Source organism: Sus scrofa, chromosome 6 (genome assembly GCF_054392235.1).
Source record: "Sus scrofa isolate SSC_HxYL_T2T_F1_AM1 chromosome 6, Sscrofa_HxYL_maternal_Yorkshire_Landrace_v2.0, whole genome shotgun sequence".
Classification (NCBI taxonomy): Eukaryota; Metazoa; Chordata; class Mammalia; order Artiodactyla; family Suidae; genus Sus; species Sus scrofa.
In genome coordinates, this window is record NC_139388.1 from 142995312 (window position 1) to 143016634 (window position 21323).

Sequence of the window (21323 nt, forward strand, 5' to 3'; positions counted from 1 at the left end):
TTGGATTGCACAATATTTATAGAGGAATTGCAATGCTTTCACAGATTGCTGAAGTAGATTCATCACATAAAGTGTTAAGCTTTGACATTTTCAAAAGGTAAATATGTTTTGACATTTCCCGATGAACAGCTCAAGTTATGAAAAGCAACTGTCTTCCCTTTGTTGTATTTCCAGGCTTCATTTAAATGTATATGTACACAAATAATTCTTTGATTGGGTGGCAACTTTGCTAGACTCTCAAAAGCTTTTCCTGGGTGAAACAAAAGAAACAATCAAGTGCCGTTTTCTATCTTCCCACCTGTTTCAGAGAGGAAAAACCCTTGAAAGGCTTTCTTTTCAATTTTCCAGCTGAACAGCCTCAATAAGTAGTTTATGATACATCCAGGAGATCTTAATGTGGCAGGAGTGAGAAAGTAATTTAAAAATTACAGGAAACACTGGCACCAGCACTTTAGAAACCTTTCTGTCTGGTAAGCCAGGATTCTTCACTTGATCACCCCCTGCGGCGCTTCTGCCTATAAGGGATACCTATTGTGATCTTGGAATTGTAGCTCCCATTTTACAGAAATTCAGGTCCTTCTTTTTGTTTTCCAGTGTGGTGATGTATCCTCTAAATCTGACTCCTGACTGCCAGGTGCCATGAAGAAGAAAATGATATTCCTTTTGGGATATTGCCATCAGTTTTTCTCTTTTAACTTTCTTGAGTGAATAAGGAAAGCATTCAGTGAATAGTTATTGCATTTGGTCACTAATTGCACCTAAACTTTCAAAATAGCATGTAGGCTTTTAGCGGCACCCTTCCATTAAAACTGTGGAAAGTCATTCAACTAATTTTGTACAAGCTTAGAAAATTCACCCCCAGAGATCTTCTTTAGAAATTAGAAATGCTCAGCTTAGCTGAGTAATCACCAGGTAGTCAATTTCAATTCACGTCCTGGTACAGTATTGAAAATGTTAAGCTAAAGTGCCGTATTTACTCCAAGAAAATGTATTACGAACAGTTTAAAATATAGCAAATTTAAGGTGGCTTCTGATGTGAACTACTACAGTTTGTAGCTCACAGCTGTTAGTTGAATGGTGCAGATTTGTTTTGAGAGATACATGTAATCAGTTAAACATTTGACTGCCACATTCATCTAGCTGAATGATAACTGTATGCAAATGTGGGAAAGTAAAATTTAGATGGCAGCAGCGAATAGATCACGTTCTAGTTTATAGTAACCTGCTTTTTGAATCCTATATTTAATGTTTTTGTGTTCAGTTGAATTTTTTGACAGAAGAGAGTCTTAAGGCATATCTGTTTGACAGAGATCAAAAGAATTCTTTTGGGTGATCTGATCCGCTTGTTCAGAAAGCTTCTAGTTTTGATTTCTCTTTGTAGGTTTTAAGACCTTTCACCTTTTGGCTCAGAGAGGCTTATGTCCTGTTTCTTTTTTCTTTTTTCTTTTTGGCCACCCCATGGCATAGGAAGTTCCTGGGCCAGGGATCAGATCCAAGTCACAGTTGTGACCTAAGCTGCAGCTGCAGCAATGCTGAATCCTCTGACCCACTGCCCCAGGCCAGGGATCAAACCTGTGTCTCAGTGCTCCCAAGATGCTGCCAATCCTGTTGTGCAACAGTGGGAACTCCTGTCCTGTTTCTTTAAATCAAATACTCCTCTAGTCAGTCCACTTGGCTTTCTGTCTAGGTTTGTGTGCAGAGACCAAAATAATGACTTTAATATAAGGATGCACTCCCTACCCCAACACACACACCTGAGCCTCAGCACCTGTGCTACCTCTACTCTATAAGTCTTCAAAAGCTATTTCCTTTTGTGTCATTGATCTGCCAAATTTATGTGTTGCCTTCATTCACATAAGCCAAGGTGGTGTATCACCTGTGGATATTTCAGCCAGAGAGAAGGGGATAAAGGGAAAATGAAGACACATTTCTTCTAAGGGCATGGTCTGGAAGTTTCACGTATAACTTCTCCTTACATCTTGTTGGCCAACACGGAGGCATACATCTATACAGAGTTGCAAGAGATGCTAGAAAATATGGTCTTTACTTGTGATAGTCATGTTCTCTAATGAATATTCTTTATATGAGGAAGGGAAAACAGATACTGGGGGATATCATCTTTGCCACCCTTCCCATGTCTGGCCCACAATTGGATCTTCTTACTTGGACGTTCAAATTTACCCTTCCTCTTGTCTGTTCATCTTCTTCTCTTGCTCATCCATTTGGATAAGATATAACTGTTCCTGTGAAACTTTAATTTTACTAGCCTCACTGGCTTATTACTAACTTTTAGATCTCGGTTCTGTTAGTTCTCAGGTGTTTTGTTGTTATTGTCTCTTTGACAGTGTTCAGTGGTCATTTGGCACTAATTGTCCTGTGTTGCCATTAGATGTTACTTTTTTTTACTTTTTCATTTACTTACGTTACTCATTTTACTTTTTCATTTAGAGTTGGAATTCAACAAATGTTGACTTAACAAGATCAGAGCTTTAACAGCATATGACATGCTTGTGGAGATGGCATTAAGACCAGTTTTTGGTGGTGGGAGCTGCCCTATCACCATTTTTAATGCATCTATACAATACATTTCCAGAGTTGAATTTTTGTTGTCACTATTCTTTAGAGTCATTGTAATTAAGCTTATTCATGAATCATTTATATACTGTCCTTCTCATACCCAATTAACCAAATTTGCATGTATTATTCTTAATAGATTTTCTACTATTCTATTGCAATAGAACAACTGGGCCAAGCATCTTGTTTTTTCCATTTTTGAAACATTGCTGATCTTTATGCTAAAGTTACAATGTTCTGTCAGTGCCCCCAAAGGCACATCTAATGTTCTGAACTGGCACTTTTGGTGTTCTCTGCAGTGCATTCTTGATTAGAAAATACATCAGTCAGGGTCTCAGCAGGAAACAGATGGCTCACACAAATAGGGTAATTAAGAAGGGTTTAATAAAGAAACTATTTACAAAAATGCAGGAGGTTTAAGGAAAACCAACTAGGGATGTAAAGCATGCTGGGGTGAGCACAATGGGAAACCACACCACAAAGACCTAAGGGGGAAATGAAGGGACTGGGTACCAGAACCAGCAGGTGGGTTCTGGGAGAGGACTTCCTGACAGGAGCTGTGGACTTTGGTAGAGGGAGCCAGCTGTACCATCATGACCTTGGTGGGAAGGGTCCAGGAGCATTATGGTTCCATTCTCCTTCCCTCTTACCTTTTAACCTCCTGCCAGTGTCTTTCACTGGCAAAGTTGGTGTAGTTGGTGTGGTCCATAAAGAAATGACTCCCAGCAGCCAGAGCGGAACAGAGAAGACAAAGAAGAGGGGCAAATGGAAAATACGCAGCCTGGAAAACATCGCCATCTTTATAGTGTTTTCCAAAGCTGCCAGTGACTATTTTTCATTTTTGTTTTCCTAATATTTCATGGAAGAGGCTAACTAAATGGTGATGCATTAGAGCTAAGCACTCCCCTTTCCTCTTTTTGAATCATATTGTTTGCTTTTTGCTTCAGCACCAATCTTAGACTCCAAGGACTCAGACTAGAATTTATGTTGATGAGGGAGGTCACGATCTGGGACTCTTTGGGGCAGTGGCTGCAATGCTTGCACCTGGACAAACATCTCCTGGAGCAACAAAATACAAAGCTACTAGAAGGGTCTAAAAATAACTGTATACATGCACACTTGGGACAAATTATGGACAAGAAGATACAAAAAAAAACACTAAAAGCCCAACTGCCACTTCTGAAGAACTGAGAGCAAAAGCAGAGTGTTGAAAGCAAAAGCAGGGTACAGTGCACCCCCCGCACACAACCCTACCAAAGGGTGGGCAGACCACCTCAGCCACCCCTCTGGCCGACTCCTGGGCCTGCTTCCACCCCCATGCCATAAAAGGAGCCAGCTTACAACCCCCTCCACCCCAAGCAGGTGAACAAGCAAGGGAACCTGTTGTTTTCCTTCTCCCCTGCTGCAGCGGGACCCCCAATAAAGCCTTGCCTGAATTTTCCTGTCTGGTCTCTTAACAATTTCCATTGATGAAGAAGGCCAAGAACCCTGAACAGTAACACTGAGAACATTTAAACAAAAATGAGTTCATTCCAATCATACCCTTTAGATCTCTAAAATAGGAACTTTAGTCAACTTAACATTTAATTGAGCAAAGCCATGCTATGCACAGAATCAATTACGTATTGTCAGCGAGTTTATAGTATAAATAAAATACAGGAGCCTAACAGAGAACACCTCCTTTATCTAATACACTCTGTAATTGTGGCATTTAGATATGAGAAGGACTTCCACACCATATGTTTTAACAAATACTTTGGGTCATAGGGGTATGTATAATGGAAGGACATAATTAAAGTTTAATCTGTTCAGTAAAACAGCACCATTAATTACTCTAGGCAATTTGTTGAGTTATTAATTGGTTCTGGAAACATGTCAAGATACTAATTTAAATGGAATTTTTTTCCCCCTAATTGTCTAGACAGCCCCTCGACCATACACTGCTCCAGGAAATATGCAGCCTCCAATTCGATTACAACCTCTTCCCAGGACTCCTGCAGTAGGAACTGTTCCAAAGGTAACATCGGGGTCTAGATCAAAAACCACACTGCTGGAAAATGAAGCTCCATTTCCCATTGGGGTAAAGGTTATTTCTTCAAGAATTCTTTTTATCTTTGATTAGAATATTGGATTACCACAGTTTTAATGTTGCTCGATTCAATTTATCTATTCAGTGAAATTTATATTGTGCGCTCATTAAGTACTTACTATGTACTTGTTTAATTAATTGGAAGGCCTATAATTTTTGTGTAATTGGGGAAAAAGTAAGGAATAGATATGTAATAATGTAAGATGATCTCTCATTAATTTGAAAGATTATGTGAAAAACAAAAAGGAACTTTTTATAGCTAAGTATGACTTATATCAGAATAGACCCAGTGTTGACTGCTTCCAAATTTTAAATGCATGAAACCTAGAAAATGAAACTTTCCAAGAATAGGTTTGCATTTGCATGCTGACTTACTTTACCATCAGTGTATGAAATTGCTTCAAGTTTGACTCTAGAGAAGTTTGGATATAGAAGGAAAAGAATGTCCATCTTTAAAAAAATTCGTGAATTAATCACATGCAGATGCTTGACTCCACTTCCTTTTCAAGGTTACATCTCAGGTAATTTTCACTTACTTTAAGAGAGCACAGGAAGGAGGTATGGTAGCCATAAAATATGAGTTACTTAAACAGGGAAGGATAATTGGGACATTTGGTTATTAGGGGAGGTATTGTTTGTATTTCCAAACCCACATAGAAACATTTGCCAGCTTAAGAAAGAACAGGGTTATAAGTACAATTGTAACTATGTTCAAATGGATAAATTTAGATACATTCATTATTATGAAGCATAAGACATGAAATTAAGATTTTTTTATCTAAAGCTGACAGATAACCTTGACACGAAGAAATTCAGATATAAATGATTATTTTTCACATTAAATGTATAAATATAACCCTAATATCATAAATAATATTTTAATCCAGTTACTATGCTTCTCAGCTTGTGAAGTACTCTTTACAAACCTTAACAAAGGTTTCACAAAATTAAAAATGAATTTAATAGCAGTTTCTTGGAAAAAAAAAGAAGTTAAACCAAAAGTGGTGGCATTTCGTCTAGGGAAGACTGCTTAGAACTAGGCAGAAACTTGTTAGGTCATAAGCCAATTAGGTTTGCACTTTCTAGGATCTGGTCTCCACTTTCAATGTCTAGAGAGTTCCTGTTTAGTAGCTGTAGTGTCCATTCCTAGACTAGCTTAGTGTTCCGGAATGGTCAGGCCCTGAGAGATTGTCTCAGGCTAACTAAAATAATACATGACAAGCCCATTTTTCTCATGATAGTAAATCAAAATAGGTAATCAAATCATAATTAGGGGCCATTAATTCACCAGATAGCCAATAAATCAAAGCTTGTAGAAGCAGTACATTTTCCCCCCATGGACAGACCTGCATGGGAAGCCAGATCACAATGAGAAGGTTGCCTGGTGAGTATGGAATCAGAATGAGGGGTGTGGTAGAACGGAATGTCAGTGGCATCAAGTTTTGAGGGCCTGGTGCACCTGTCTCATCTTAGGAATGAGCTTGCCAAAGGTACCAGAAAGCTCAAAGGTCTTTGGCTAAAGCCCTGTGTATCCTCCAGGGATAACTTTGCCTTTAGGACTGGAAATATTCAGAGTCCAATGGGTGGTATTTCCTCTCCCCCAGATAGTACTCAAATGGGCACTTTCCATGTTTGCCAAGGTGATTTTAAATTCTTTTCTAAGCTATTTCTATTAACTCTACTTGATTGGACTCAGTTTTCTGTTAGATATGTGAGCACTTCAATCAGGTAATTTCAAGTTCTTCTGGTAGGGAACGATTTTTCTTTCCGGTGATTTTCCAAATTTTCTCTGAGCCACTGGGGAGATATATTCCTTAAATCCGCACAGGGCCTTTTACCATTTCCAAGTTTCAGAGTGTTAGTGAGTAAGGGATAGGCACTTAATGGTAGCTTACATGCACTGACAAGATTGAGATCAATTCTGTGTTGATTTCAACCAGCTAAATTTACACTCTTCATCCAGTGAAATTTATAGGACCCTTACTATGCTCCAGCCATTGGTGATATGTCAATTATCAATGCAGACCAAATCCTCTAATTTACTGGAGCTTACAGTTTGATGTACATAGACAAAATATACTGCCTGAAAAGACATGCAATTTTTATAATGGTGTTGATGATGAAAATGATTTGATATAAAGTTAGACAAAGAATTCCTAAAGAACATTAGTCTGTATGATTGCTGAGTATGTAGTGAGCACCCACTAAAAGAGTAAAGGATATGCATGTGGGAATTGTTTGAAGGTGCAACAGACTTAAGCAGGTCAAATTTTCTAAGTATGAGGAATGAGGATCTTTGATGTTGGCCAAAGCAACTTGGCCAAACAGGTTGGTTGAGATGGAATTGAATAAAAATAATAACTTGATTGAAAAATGATTATCCTTAGAATGAGAGTTTCTTATATACTTTTGATAGGACTAGAAATTGGTACAACTATTTGATGTTGATATGAGAATATCAACATCTTAAGTGAACATGCTCAAGCATTTTAACATACAGGAATTTATCCTAGGAACACACACGTGGAAAGAAATAGATTCAGGAATATTTAATAGGATAATATTGACGATAGTGAACACTGAAGATACCTAAGAATTTATTGTTTTAAAATGTTATAGAATATTACATTATGTTTAAAAATAAGGTGAAATTATTTGTACCAGCATGGGACGCTATCCAAGATGCTTTGGGGTAAAAAAGCAAGGTAAGAAACAGAGGATTATTATTATTTTTTTAATTTACTAAACCATTTCCAAATAAGGCATGCTATTGATTGATAAGTACTTAGAAATTAAAACCCCAAGTCCAGAAAGTTCTGGACTCATTGATTTTATTGTTTTATTATCTTATTTTCACTTCTTTAATTTATATTTGTTATTACAATGTCTATGCACACCATCACACAAAAATTGGAAAATGTAAGAAAAGAAAAATGAGAACATAAATAATACCTGCAGTGTCAAGCATTCTAACAATTCTAAGCCCCTTGGTAAATATCTATTTAAATCCCTTTCTCTTCACATAAATGTTGTTTTCAATCAAAATATGGACTACAGATGCTTTTGCTTAACCTGCTTTTGTTTTTTTAGCAATGAGAAATGTTTGGAGAATGACTTCCCTTTCTTAAAAATAACATCACAATTTAAGCATCTCAAAATAAAGAATAAATTGGATGAAAATGGACTTCAAACAATACCAAGTAAATTGGTTTAAAATGGATAAAAATGAGTAAAGATACCTTAAAGTTCAGAAAACTACCTCAGATATATAAAAATTACCAATTGGTGAAAATTCAGACTCACATATACCTGAAAAATTTAACATAGTTTTTGATCCTATCTTTGGTTATTTTAGTCATTAGGGTAATAGTACATGTTGACTAAACGTGCAAATAATACAAAGATATATAAAATGGAAAATAATAATTTTTAATAATCCAAATCCCGAAGGCAACCCTCTGTTCAAAGTCTTCATCATCTCTGATTTATCAAAATCCAAATATAAATTATTTAAAAGAAATGCACAATAACACTGCATGGACATTTTTATGTTACGATTCAGTATGAATAGATCCAGACTATTCTTTATAAAGTCTGGAAAGAATGTATTATAAGAACAAAGCAAATTTTAAATATCTTCCTATTGATGGACTTGATGGATCAATTAAATTTTTTAGGCATACATGTACACTTGCGTGTGTGTGTGTGTGTGTGTGTGTGTGTGTGTGTGTGTGTACACATTTACATAAGTGTTCCTGTGTAGTTATCTGGGTGAGATTTATTCCTACAAGTTGAATTTCTAGGAGAAAATAAGCTGAATAGAGTCTTTGGGTCAGAGTCTGGGTTTTTATTTCCCTGAAACCATATTATCAAGGAATATTATAACATCTGGGTGGGTGAAATCAATATAAATAAAGTACAACTATCCAATCCTGCCTCAACGTACAACACTTCAAACTTTTTGATTTTAAATTGCTTAATTGTATTGGGTCCCCATTGATTTAATGGATTGTTGTAGGAAAATCTCAAAAGTACTATAAAAATGCCATCACTCTATGTTTGGTTTTAAAATATACTTATGGTTAAAAATTCATGAAAACTTAATTTGCTATGGATACTACAAAATGCCATTTTCCAACAGATTGAAGAATTTGCCTATTGCTATCAGTCGTGTTTACATGCAGTGTCAGTCATAGTCTTGTCTTTAATCTGGGGTTATGTTGGGTCACCTCTTCCACTTCACTGGTTCTCATGTCATGAAATGTGATTACAGGGCAAGAAGGCAGTGATGAAGTTCAGGAACTCCATGGACAATCCCCAGGCAATGAATCGATATCAATTTCCGACCATTAACCACTACATGGTGCCTATTCCTCCTTCACCTCCTCCCCCCAGTGGAAAAATCACAAGGGAAAATAGACCTGAAACATGGAGAAAGAGAAGATTTCGTCCAACCACTGCTCCAAATGGCTTGGAACCTCTCTTTACTAGGGTGATTATGGAATCAAGCTTTCCTTTATTATTTTAGCACTGATATACATTGTACTATTTGAGTTCTAGATATGCAGTAAAAGAACCTAGGGAAATTGAATGCAAAATGCCTTGCATAAAGAAATCTAATAATTTTATAAATGTAGTAATTATAAGCTGGAATGAATCTGAAACCAAATATTTGAGTAGTTCAGTTGAGTAATTTAGTGTAATTGATTTTAAAAAATCAAGTAAATCTTGTACTCAAATTTAGTTTATACTGTACCCATTTCCAAATCATTTACTTCCTTTAATGTGCCCATTCAATCTCATGTTGTCGGCAAGTATTTTAAACATTTAATTTGGGAAAATTCAGAGACTTAAATATATTAAAAACCCTAATTTACCATATAAAATAATTGTTAAAGCTCATTTTTAATGATTTTTGGCAAGTTACTTTATAATATCTAGAAAAGATTCCCTTTCAATGTTCTTGAAAATGTAGTTTATTGTATTCATTCCTCAAAATACTGATAAAGAAAATAGTCCTAAGGCCAGTTACACTTTAGAAAGATACAGGCTAGTATGAAGGCAAAGATCTCTTAATTTTTATGGTAGAAGTATCCAGTAAATAGCAATCCTATGTAATTTTTGTGATTATTAACGAGATGGCTGGGCAACACTTCACTGATGAAGAATCAGGGAGTGAAGTGTCAATATCGCATGTGGCTCTTCAATACTAGCCTCATTCGAATGCTTTATTTACCCCTTGTCTGCATCTCCCTCCCAGCAGCTCGCTAACTCACCAGTAACTTTCCTCACCAATAACCTTCTCCAAAAATGGAGACTATCTTCCTTTCCTCCTTTCAATTCACCTTTCACCAGTTCTGTTTCTTTGCTATGGTCTCTGACTGAGTGGTGTATCCTCAGCTCTGAGGCCCACCCCCTACCTTGTTCCTTGATCTTATCCTTTTCCACTGCCATGACACCTTATCTTCTCCTCTCTGTCCTTCTCCTCCTGTTTGGATTTTTATTCCTTCCTCTAATATTCATCTCTATCTCTCAACATACCCAGGTCTTATAGAAAGTAACTAAGTCCTTTCCTCACAGTCTGCAGCCAGAGACTTCTGTTTTCTCCTTTCTTACTACACAGTTCTCTGGAGAGTAGTTTACTGTAGCTTAAGCTAACAAGCCCAGGCAAGTGAGTTTACAATAAAGGTTTAGTTCTTTTGCTCATTTTTGTCTGTTGCGGGTCACCTGTAATTCTGGCACCCAGACTGGATGAGTAGTCCCTGTCTCAGTTATATTGGCTTTGTGGACAGCAAAGCACTGGAATGCTTTTAAGATTGCATTCAGGAGTGACACATGAGGAGTTCCCATTGTGGCTCAGTGGGTTACAAACCCAACGAGTATCCATGAGGACGTAGGTTCAATCCCTGGCCTTGCTCAGTGAGTAAAAGATCCAGTGTTGCTGGAGCGGTGGTGTAGGTCGCAGACATGGCTCAGATCTGGTGTTGTCATGGCTGTGGTGTAGGCCTGCGACTGCAGCTCTGATTTGACTCCTATCCTGGGAACTTCCGTATGCCATGGGTGTGGCAGCAATGAAGGTAGAAACATCACCCTCTCATAGAGAGGGGCAGTGAATATTTGGAGCAGTGATAGTGATAGCATCTACCAATCTACTACCTGACTTTGAATTCTTTGCATGCTGGCATTGGTCTCTACCAGGCCAACAAACAGGCTCTCTTGAAGGCTATGACTATCCTCTACTTGCAAAAACAGTGACTTCCTCATCATTCTTATTTGATGGCAGCATTTGATTTTCTGATGTTAAATATATATTACTGGGATAAACTCCACCTGGTCATACTTTTAAAAAAATTTAAATAAGTTAAACAACACGTAAACAGTATGTATACACCATTACTGTTCAACAAAGCAGGACGCTTTTGTCATATGATGAGCCCCCTATTCCTGCCCTGTCATATCGTCCACTCCTTCTCAGAGCAACCACTATACTGCTACCTTTGTTAACTGAGTCTCTGGTTTCCTTTGGAGTTCTGTTACTTATTTGCATAAAACTTCAGAAATGAGCTCAAACCTAGCATTGTAATGAAAGGATAGTATTTTCGGGAGAAAATATACTGAGTAAAGTCTCTGGGTTTGGTTCCTTGACAATTTTAAGAGCCCCCTGTGGGGAAGTGGGAGAGGTCATGTCATGAGTGTGTCCTAGGAAAATGGGGCTCACCAGAGTCAGGGCATCATCTAATGATGTTTTTTGTTTTGCTTTTTAGGGCCACACCCATGGCATGTGGAAATTCCCAGGATAGGGGTTGAATTGGAGCTACAGCTGCCGGCCTTTGCCACAACCACAGCAACACCAGATCCAAACCGTGTCTGCGACCTACACCACAGCTCAGGGCAACACCGTATCCTTAAACCACTGGTCGGGTCCAGGGATCAAACTGGCATCCTCATGGATACTAGTTGGGTTCATTTCCGATGAGCCACAATGGGAATTTCTAATGATGTCTTCATGTGAGCCAGACACTGGACATCCAGCAGGAATGTGGTCAGATGAATGGGCTTCTGTAGCAGGGCACAGAGGAGAGAGCAGCAAATTCTCCATCCTTGGTCATAACAGGCAATGTGCAGATAAGCATCTGAGCTGGCTCCCCCTGGGCATCTGCATTCGGGTTAGAAACCCAGCAGGGGTCATTAGGAGTCCTGGCTCTGACAGACCTTGGCATGTCTGGCTCTTAAGTTCACAAGTCTGCAGTCTGACTTGGTCTTATTTTTTTCAAACTCTCTTTAGAATCCCTATTTTGAGATGTTGGAACTACTACACTGATGCATTAATATTCTTAGCTTTTCTCTCTTATTTTCTACTTTTTTGCCTTTTTGTTCTGCTTGCTGGGAGATTTCTTTAGTTTTGTCTTACATTCTATTGACATTTTTCTTTTCCTGATGTATTTTAGATCCTAGACCTCTTATGTTCAATGAATGTTACTTTTTTTGCCATCTTTTTTTTTTTTTTTTCCACACCTGGCATGTGGAAGTTCCCAGGCCAGGGATTGAACTCATGCCACAGCAGTGATAATGCCAGATCCTTATCCTGCTAGGCCAAAGGGAGTTCCTGAAGGTTGTTTTTAAAAAGCAGCTTATTCCTATTTTGTATGATTTTGGTTCTTTAATACGTGTGGAGACTTGCTTTGAGGGCCAATATATGTTCAGTTTTTGTAAAGAATATGATTCTCTAACTGTTGGGAGCAGAGTTCTATAAATGTCCAATAGATAAGAAATGTCCAGTTGTATTGTTCATATTTTTCATCCTTAGCATTCTTTTTTAATCTGCTTGGTCTCTATCCCTGAGTTCTAGTGATAATTCATTCTCTATAGTTGTGGATTTATCAATTTCTCCTTGTAATTATGTCAAGTTCTTCATTGTAAATGTTGAGAATACCTGGTTAAATGCTGTCAAATTTAGGATACTTTATCTTACTGATGAAGTGGGTCCTTATTATTAAAACAGTGATCCTTTTTATTGCTTATTACTTTTGGCCTTAACATCTGTTTTGTCTAATAGCAATTTTTTTTTTTTTTTTTTTGTCTTTTTGCCTTTTCTAGGGCCGCTCCCGCAGCATATGGAGGTTCCCAGGCTAGGAGTCTAATCGGAGCTGTAGCCGCCAGCCTACGCCAGAGCCACACCAATGCGGGATCCGAGCCGCGTCTGCAACCTACATCACAGCTCACGGCAACGCCAGATCATCAACCCACTGAGCAAGGGCAGGGATCGAACCCAAAACCTCATGGTTCCTAGTCGGATTTGTTAACCACTGTGCCACGATGGGAACTCCTCTAATAGCAATTCTTATTTTCTTTAGATATTATATAGGAATAATAACATATATATGAATTATAGGAATAATATATATATATTCTTTCTACTTTTGGTCTTTCAGTGTCTTTAAAACTTTAGGCTTTCAATGTGTTTTGTAGCATATGGGTGCTTTGCATTTATTTCAATCTGAAAACCTCTGTTCCTTTAATAAGTGAGCTTGGTTCTAATAACACTTTTTTTTAATTTTTATTTTTTGACCATGCCCATGGCATGCAGAAGTTCCTGGGCCACAGATTGAACCCAAGCCACAGCAATGACAGCACTGGATCCTTAGTCTTCTGAGCCACCAGGGAACTCCTGATGACATCTTTTTTTTAGTGGCATATGTAGACTTGCTTCTACCATCTTAGTTGTAATATCATGGTAATTTTTTTTATAGTAACATTTTATGCTATTTTTTGCCTCTTCCTTGAAACTTCCTTCTCTTGCCTCCATAGCACTTTACTTTCATGGTTCTTTGCTCTCACCTTTAATTCTTCTCTTGCTCCTTTGTGTCTCTTTCATCTTCACCCCTACACTTAGCCATCACCATAGGCTTAGACCTTGACACTTGTCTTTCTATTCAAAACATGGTCATTTTCCACATGGCTTCCATAGCTTTCTAGATGTTTCTTGGATCTGTCACTAGCTCCTAGGTCCTAGCATTCAGAATAAAATTGGCACAGTGTGGTACATCATGCACTTTACTTTAGTATTTAGATTTATATTAATTTTTCTGTAGAAAGGTTTCATTTAAGGAGAGGCTGTCATGACTGATTTCTACATTAAATTCATTGTTTCATTTTATGATTACCATCCCAAAGCATCTTTCAAATGCTTTTAAAAGAAAGAGGTAAGAGAAAGAAAGGGGCAAAGAAATATGGCCTGTTGGTGGCCCGCCACCTATTCCTCTATGAGTGTATGGAACAGGGGACCTGGCTTCTGTGGTCTGTGTCTTTGGGCCAAGATCCATGAAGCCAAATGACAGAGTGTAGATCTCACAGCTCAGCACATTGCTCCCATGCCCTGTTGCTTTATAATGTGGAGATCTAACACCTACAGAGGTGTTCCCATTGTAGCTTTGTGGGTTAGGAATCTGCCTAGTATCCATGAGAATGTGGGTTCAATCCCTAGCTCTGCTCAGTGGGTTACAGATCTGGTGTTGCCACAAGCTGCAACATAGTTTTGCAGATGTGACTTAGATCTGGTGTTGCCGTGGCTGTGGTGTAGGCCTGTAACTGCAGCTCCGATTCAACTCCTACCCCAGGAACTTGCATATGCCACAGGTATGGTCCTAAAAAGAAAAAACAGCAGTAAGAAACACCTGAAGAGCTTTATAAAGCTTTTATAGAATCTATGAGACTAGTTAGATTGTGCTCTGAGGTGTACCTCACCCATCTGCAGATTTTTGTGTTTTCGCTCAGGACTTCGGGTCACCTCCTCCACATAGCAGCCCACTGAAAATGTGGATGGTCCTAGAGGTAGTGTTTATAGATGTGAAAATACAGACTTTCAAATAAGAACCTACTTAACCATTATGCCTATCAATTAAAAGAATAAAACGAAGTTTAGTTTTTTCTATGTTTTTGTGAAAGAGAAGGCAAATGGCTTCTCCAGGCATGAACTAGTCTGTGGCTTTCCCCATATCTGTTCGAGGTCCCCTATATATACCTCTTAGACTCTAGATAATCTCTATGAATTTACAGGTGCCTGAAAGATGAGTAGGAAGTTAGAAGATTGAATAGGGGAGCAGAGGGTTAAAGGCAGAGGGGAGGAAGAGAGTAATCAGAGTTAAGCTCATCTCAGCAGTAATAGATTCTATGTAATGATGTTAAACTGCAGAATAGCTCCCAACTTGTTTCTCCCCTGCTTGAAACCTTTCACTAGCTTCCCCTTTCCTAATGAAAGCGAGTTATTCTTCTGGCTGACTGTTTGGAAATGTCAGTTTTATTATCATTCAGGTATGTTGAGACCTATAGATCAGGAGACAACTGCCTTTGAAAAGACAATTTGTCACTTACAGTTCTCAAGCGGAAGGGACATGTCTATGTATTTTAGAGAGGATGCCATCCAGAATATTGTTCAACCATATATCTGGGCCCTATGGCTCAGCTAAGTTGATAAATAAATTAACCATCACACCAGACCATGCAGGGACACCCAGGGAAGTACCAGGGTTGTCCAGTATGGGGTGGGAAAAAAGGTGAGAAAGTACCTCTCTTGTGGTTTCTGAAGAAGGAATGGGTGAGGCAGAGTAAGCAGGCTTAGGAATGGATGGTATGAATGATTTTAGCAGGCTCTGGTGTTGGGCTGTCCTGAATTGTCTGGTGCCTGGTCGTTGGTCTGGGGAATGTTGGCGCAGAGTATTAGAGGTTGGAGGAAGGTGGATACAGACTCTCAGTAGGTTAGTTTGCACATGATAAACGGTCTCCCAGGCAAGTCATTTACTATCTCTGGAAACCAGTTAGCCCAGAGGGAGGGAGTGTCCTAGGGTCAATAAGGACCCAGATGTAAAAACATCAGAATTAAAGGACAAGCTAGCATTCAAGGGCTTTCAGGGTTTGGCCCCTTTCCAGCTTTCTCTCTGCTCCTCTCCAAGCCAAATTGAACTACCTCCTACACCTTCAGCCAGTTGGTCCACTACTTCCCCATCTCAGGTCTATGCTTTTTAAAAATTACTTTCTGCCAGAAATTCTTTTTCTACAAATTGCCTGTGGGTGCCTGAGAGATAAGAAGAATGTGTTTTCATACCCACCTTTCCGTGCTCCCCCTAAAGGCTTTATGCTCTACACTACATTTCTATACATAGTAATAGGATTTCATCTCTTCATCCCTTCAAAAGGACATTATGACCTTTCTTATGTCCCTTAATATATTCTGCTTAGAATACATACTTATGGACTTTTATTTCTTACTTCTGCTTCCAGATTATGAAGCTTATTAGGGCAGGCATTAGTACTAATAATGTTTATTAGTACTGTGTTTGTAAGTGGGTATTATTTTGTTATCCATGCAAAAAATTTAACTTTTTGTTATACTTTTTAGCTTAGGTAAATATTATGCATATCAGTTATCCCTTTCAGAGGTAGATCCTTTTCTCCAACAACAAATAAAGCCTAACAAATATTGGCTTCGTGGGAGAAATTGCACCCTTCTTTTGTTTGACTTTTTAAAAGAAATATTTAATGATTTTTTTTCCATTATAGCTGGTTTATAGAGTTCTGTCAGTTTTCTACTGTACAGCAGGGTGACCCAGTCACACATACATATATACCTTATTTTTTTCTTACATTATCATGCTCCATCATAAGTGACCAGATACATTTCCCAGTGCTATGCATCCATTAACCCTAAATTCCCAGTCCCTCCCCCACCTCCCCCTCCCTCTTGGCAACTGCAAGTTTTTTCCCCATGTCCATGATTTTCTTTTCTATGGAAAGGTTCATTTGTGCCGTATGTTAGATTCCAGATATAAGTGAAATCATATGGTATTTTTTTTCTCCAAAAGAAATATTTAGAAGATTTTTCTTTCTAGTCAGTGCATTATCTTGGTAATTTTTACTTTTGTTTTTTCTTCTCACCAGTAGACTAAGATTTGAGAATTAAAAAGGAAGACATCAGCATGATTTTAATATATGGTAATGCAACATATTTCATGATAGGCTTGATTTATTTTAGACAAACATTTTCTTTTAAACAGTATTTTTTGCTTAAAATTCGCGCTACAGTTTGATAATGACATATCTAAAAAGGACTTCAAAAGCAGTATAAGAAGTCAATTCAACAGTCAAAATACCTTTGCAGTTGGCACTGTGAAACCAGAGCCTAGAAGAAAAGAAGAACTGAAAAAACACTTCTGAGTGTCAGGGAAGACCACGGTACTAAGAGAGTCTGGCTTGAGAGCCTTTTCACCAAAAGCACAATCCAGCTGGATAAATTTCTAGCTCTTAACAGAATCAACGAATTCATTCTGTTGAGGGAGGTGAGGAAGGAAAGGCTCCTGTGTCAACTCAGCATCCTCAAGATCTGGAGCTCAGATACCTCTAGAAGGATCAAGGTGTTTGGGGGCATGTCAGGAATTAGCATGGGATATAGGTTACACAGTAGCAAGAAAACCAGGCAAGAGTAAAGTGAAAAGAGGGTGCAAAGAAGGAGAGCACAAGTTAAAACCAGCGAGAGAGAAGAGGGAGATCAGCGTCAAATGAGCAGAGTAAGGAGGATGGGTTTCTGTTACCACTGGCAGCTTCCTGGACCATTGGGGTGTGAACACTGCAGCGCTCTTCCTCTGGATTGTGTCAGAACTACCTCTCCGTAAGACCTGAATCATACTCAACATGAGTATGATTGACACTCTCTATGGCCAGGGTTTTTGTCAATCTTTTTTTTTTTTTTTTTTTTTTTTTTTTTTTTTTCGTTTTTTTGCTATTTCTTGGGCCGCTTCCGCGGCATGTGGAGATTCCCAGGCTAGGGGTCTAATTGGAGCTGTAGCCACCGGCCTACGCCAGAGCCACAGCAACGCGGGATCCGAGTCGCGTCTGCAACCTACACCACAGCTCACGGCAACGCTGGATCCTTAACCCACTGAGCAAGGGCAGGGACTGAACCCGCAACCTTATGGTTCCCAGTCGGATTCGTTAACCACTGTGCCACGACGGGAACTCCTTGTCAATCTTTTATCAAGCTTAATTCACAAAAGTGGTATTTAACAGATCATGAATCGGTTTTCTTGTTTGGTAGCTACTGAGTTCCTATAAATGTAGGAAGCTTCAGATTCAGGGTGGGTCCACCTACTTAGCTTTTGTCTCTGCAAAGGACAGAATGTGGAATCCCTGATGGTTCCATGGCTGTGTCCAGTCAGATCAACATTTATTAGGCCCTTCTTAGGTGTCAACACTGGCAAGACACAGGGGCAGAAAGATCAGAAAGATACTGTCCTTATCCACTGAGAGAGAGGAATGCAGGGAAGTAGTTTCAATGCCATGTGACATGCAGTCATATAGGCCTTGAGATTAAAAGCATGTTGGTCATGTTTAGGCCACTACAGTTAGTTCAGTTGCTGGACCTTTAGATGTAACACAAGAAATTATTGAAAGATAGCAGGAGTTAGAGAGTACAAGACATTATTTTACTGTCTGAGAAGTGTTGGACCTTATCCCATGGACATGGGGACTCCTTAGAGGACTTTAAGCAGGGGAGTCACATGATCTAGTGACAGTCAATTATTTTGACATCCAGGAGAAGGGCGATTTTGAAGGACATCAGGCTAAAACTATGGGGACCAATTAGTAGGGTGACCATATATCCCCAGCTTTCCTAGAACTGTTCAAACTTATGCTCTTTCTTTTTTAAAATAGCATACTACCTAGGAGTTTATTACAGGGGTCCAGGTAAGACTTTATGATTGTCCAGAGCTTGTCAAGGCTTGGCTAAGTAGTGTCTGTGGGGATGTGGGTTCGATCCCTGGCCTTACTCAGTGTTTAAGGATCTGGCATTGCCATGGCTGTGGCACAGGCTGGCAGCTTGAGCTCCAATTCAACCCCTAGCCCAGAGACTTCCATTTGTTGCAGGTGCAGCCCTAAAGAGAGGAAAAAAAAAATTCTCTTTGACATCTATATGATCTCTTAAATTCACCTCCCACACAGACCTAGGCAGGGATAAAGAGATGCCAGTGAAAATTTAATGTATCAACTGAATGCTAAATATTACAAATATATAATGGTTGACTGGTTAACCACTCAATAGGCTTGCTATTTATTTGTCAGTTTGAATTGTGCTTGCCTGGGAAATCTGAAAAGAAATGAGGAGGAAAGTCATAAGCAGCTGGTCAAGCAAGCAAGTGAACTAACCTTTACTTGTTCAGGGCCATGAGACTGGCTCCTGTTCTTGAAATGCAACTGACTTTTCATGGCAGGTTTTGATACTTGCTTGAGGACAGCAGAAAGGGCCATGAAACCTTGTTAAAGATTCATCAGTCTGGGATCCTTATAACCTTGGAAGATGGTAAATATAGAGGCAATTTAGTCAACTGAAAGAAACAATTGCTCCTTTCTTAGTGCATGTATTTAATCATGAGCTGTCACTGGGGCCTTCTATTAGAACCCAGAAAAGGTCACTTGGTGGCAATAATTGGGGAATATTTTAAAAAGGAATGAAGCAATCAGACCCAAGAGAAAAGAGATGTTGCTATCAGAAATATACATTAGCAGAAAAAAATATCAATAAGATAAATCAAAAGGGTGAAGAGCTGTCCTTTCCTTTATTTTTAAATATTCCTCCATCCAGTTTTTCACTTTGTACATATGAGGAAGCCTTTCCTCCACTCAAATCTCACTCTTACCTTGTATTTATATAGTGCTGAGCTCCCAGAAGCTCACAAGGCTACCTCTGAATCCATGCCGCTTAAGAAAGTATTGCCTAACAAAATGGGATGCTCTTATTTAATCCATCATATCATGAAATGCCCTAGTGGGAGCTTGGCCCTTAATTAACCTTAGGCCAGTGATTGTGCTTTGGGCTGCACACATGCATGTCATAACCCTACAGTGCTCAGGCAAGAGGATGGCTTTGCAGCCAGGAGCCAGGCCTGCCATCATCCCCTTGCTTTCAGCTGTGACTCAGGGAGATGTTTCTGATCTGCAAAGAATGATCCAGTGTGCTGATTTACCTTCATGTCTCCTGATGTTCCTGAAATATTTCTTTTTTTTTTTTTGTCTTTTTGTCTTTTTGCCATTTCTTGGGCCGCTTCCGCGGCATATGGAGGTTCCCAGGCTAGGGGTCGAATCAGAGCTGGAGCCACGGGCCTATGCTACAGCCACAGCAACACAGGATCAAAGCCACATCTGCGACCTACACCACAGCTCACGGCAATGCCGGATCCTTAACCCACTGAGCAAGGCCAAGGATTGAACCCACAATCTCATGGTTCCTAGTCAGATTCGTTAACCACTGCGCCATGATGGGAACTCCCTAAAATATTTCTCTTGATTATTTTTCTATATAGGAGCCTGTTTGTCCACAGGCAAGACAATTTGCTCAAATTTTAAATCTCAGACTTTCCTACTCATTTCCACTTTTCAGACTGTTTGCAGAATTTCATTTCATCACATTCACGTCCTCTGCTTTTGGCTTCAGAGAAAGAGAATTGAAGGAGGAAAAAAAAAATCCTCTGAGGTGGAAGGGAATGGGTTTGGAGATGGAACTATTTTAGTAGTTCCTTCGGAAAATTTTTTTTTGCTGCTTTGTCGTTCTTAATAAAATGTGTGCTTCTAAGGCATCTGTAATTCAGTGAAATGAAACTCAAATACTTGCCTTAGATTCACTGAAAGTTGTTGTTCTCACATTTTTCATTTAGCTAAAAATTGACTTTTAGAAAAGTGAAATAGATGAAAAGTAATGCCTGGCATCTGCATAGTTCTTGAAGCCTGCCTACAGCGTTCTTACCAGAACCTCCTAAAACCTCTCGAGGAGCCATTCCTCTTTCTCCACATTTTCTTCCTTTTCTTGCTTCTCTTTCCTTGTCTTCTTCTTAGAGGTTAGGCAAACGCTATGCTCATTCACAACTAAGAAAATACTTAGACTATAAACTAAGAAGCCAGTCTTTGGGGATTTTGTCTCTGACCTGTAAGAATTTAAAATGAATTCTTTATCTTACAAAGAATTTAGATTGGCCAATGACACAGATTATCAGATACGTTTATGAGGTGGTATTTTTTGGTTCAGTACATGGTTTGATATTAAAAGTAATATTAGTAACATTGGTTTGTCATTGAACTGAATGCCTCCTGTGAAACTGGATAATCTCGGGTCTACAATATACATTGTTCCTGGTCCTCAGGGTAAGTAACCACAGAAGGACTCAAATGTGTGCCTCTCCCTTTCACATAGAATAAGCTCAGGGAAGGATATGTTGTCAGGGCTCAAATATAAAGGTAAACGCTCGATTGCAAAAACAATGGCTAAATCACAGTTAATGTCTATTCAGGTTAGAATGAAATTATGAAATTAAATTTAAAATTAAATTTCAGGGACTTCCCGTTGTGGCGCAGTGGTTAACGAATCCGACTAGGAACCATGAGGTTGCAGGTTCGGTCCCTGGCCTTGCTCAGTGGGTTAACAATCCGGCATTGCCGTGAGCTGTGGTGTAGGTCGCAGACACGGCTCGGATCCCGTGTTGCTGTGGCTCTGGCGTAGACTGGTGGTTACAGCTCCGATTAGACCCCTAGCCCGGGAACCTCCCATATGCCGCCGGAGCAGCCCAAGAAATGGCAAAAAGACAAAAAATAAATAAATAAATAAAATAAAATAAAATAA

General features: G+C 39.1%; 1 protein-coding gene across 1 annotated transcript in view; it reads left to right on the top strand.

The window, feature by feature from the left end:
- ERICH3 (glutamate rich 3) overlaps positions 1–21323 on the top strand; it is a 112218-nt gene that overhangs the window by 42889 nt on the left and 48006 nt on the right. The window contains exons 6-7 of the mRNA XM_084964685.1: positions 4496–4654; positions 8937–9155. Of these exons, the coding sequence (XP_084820811.1) occupies positions 4496–4654; positions 8937–9155 (378 nt within the window). The remainder of the gene's footprint in view (positions 1–4495; positions 4655–8936; positions 9156–21323) is intronic.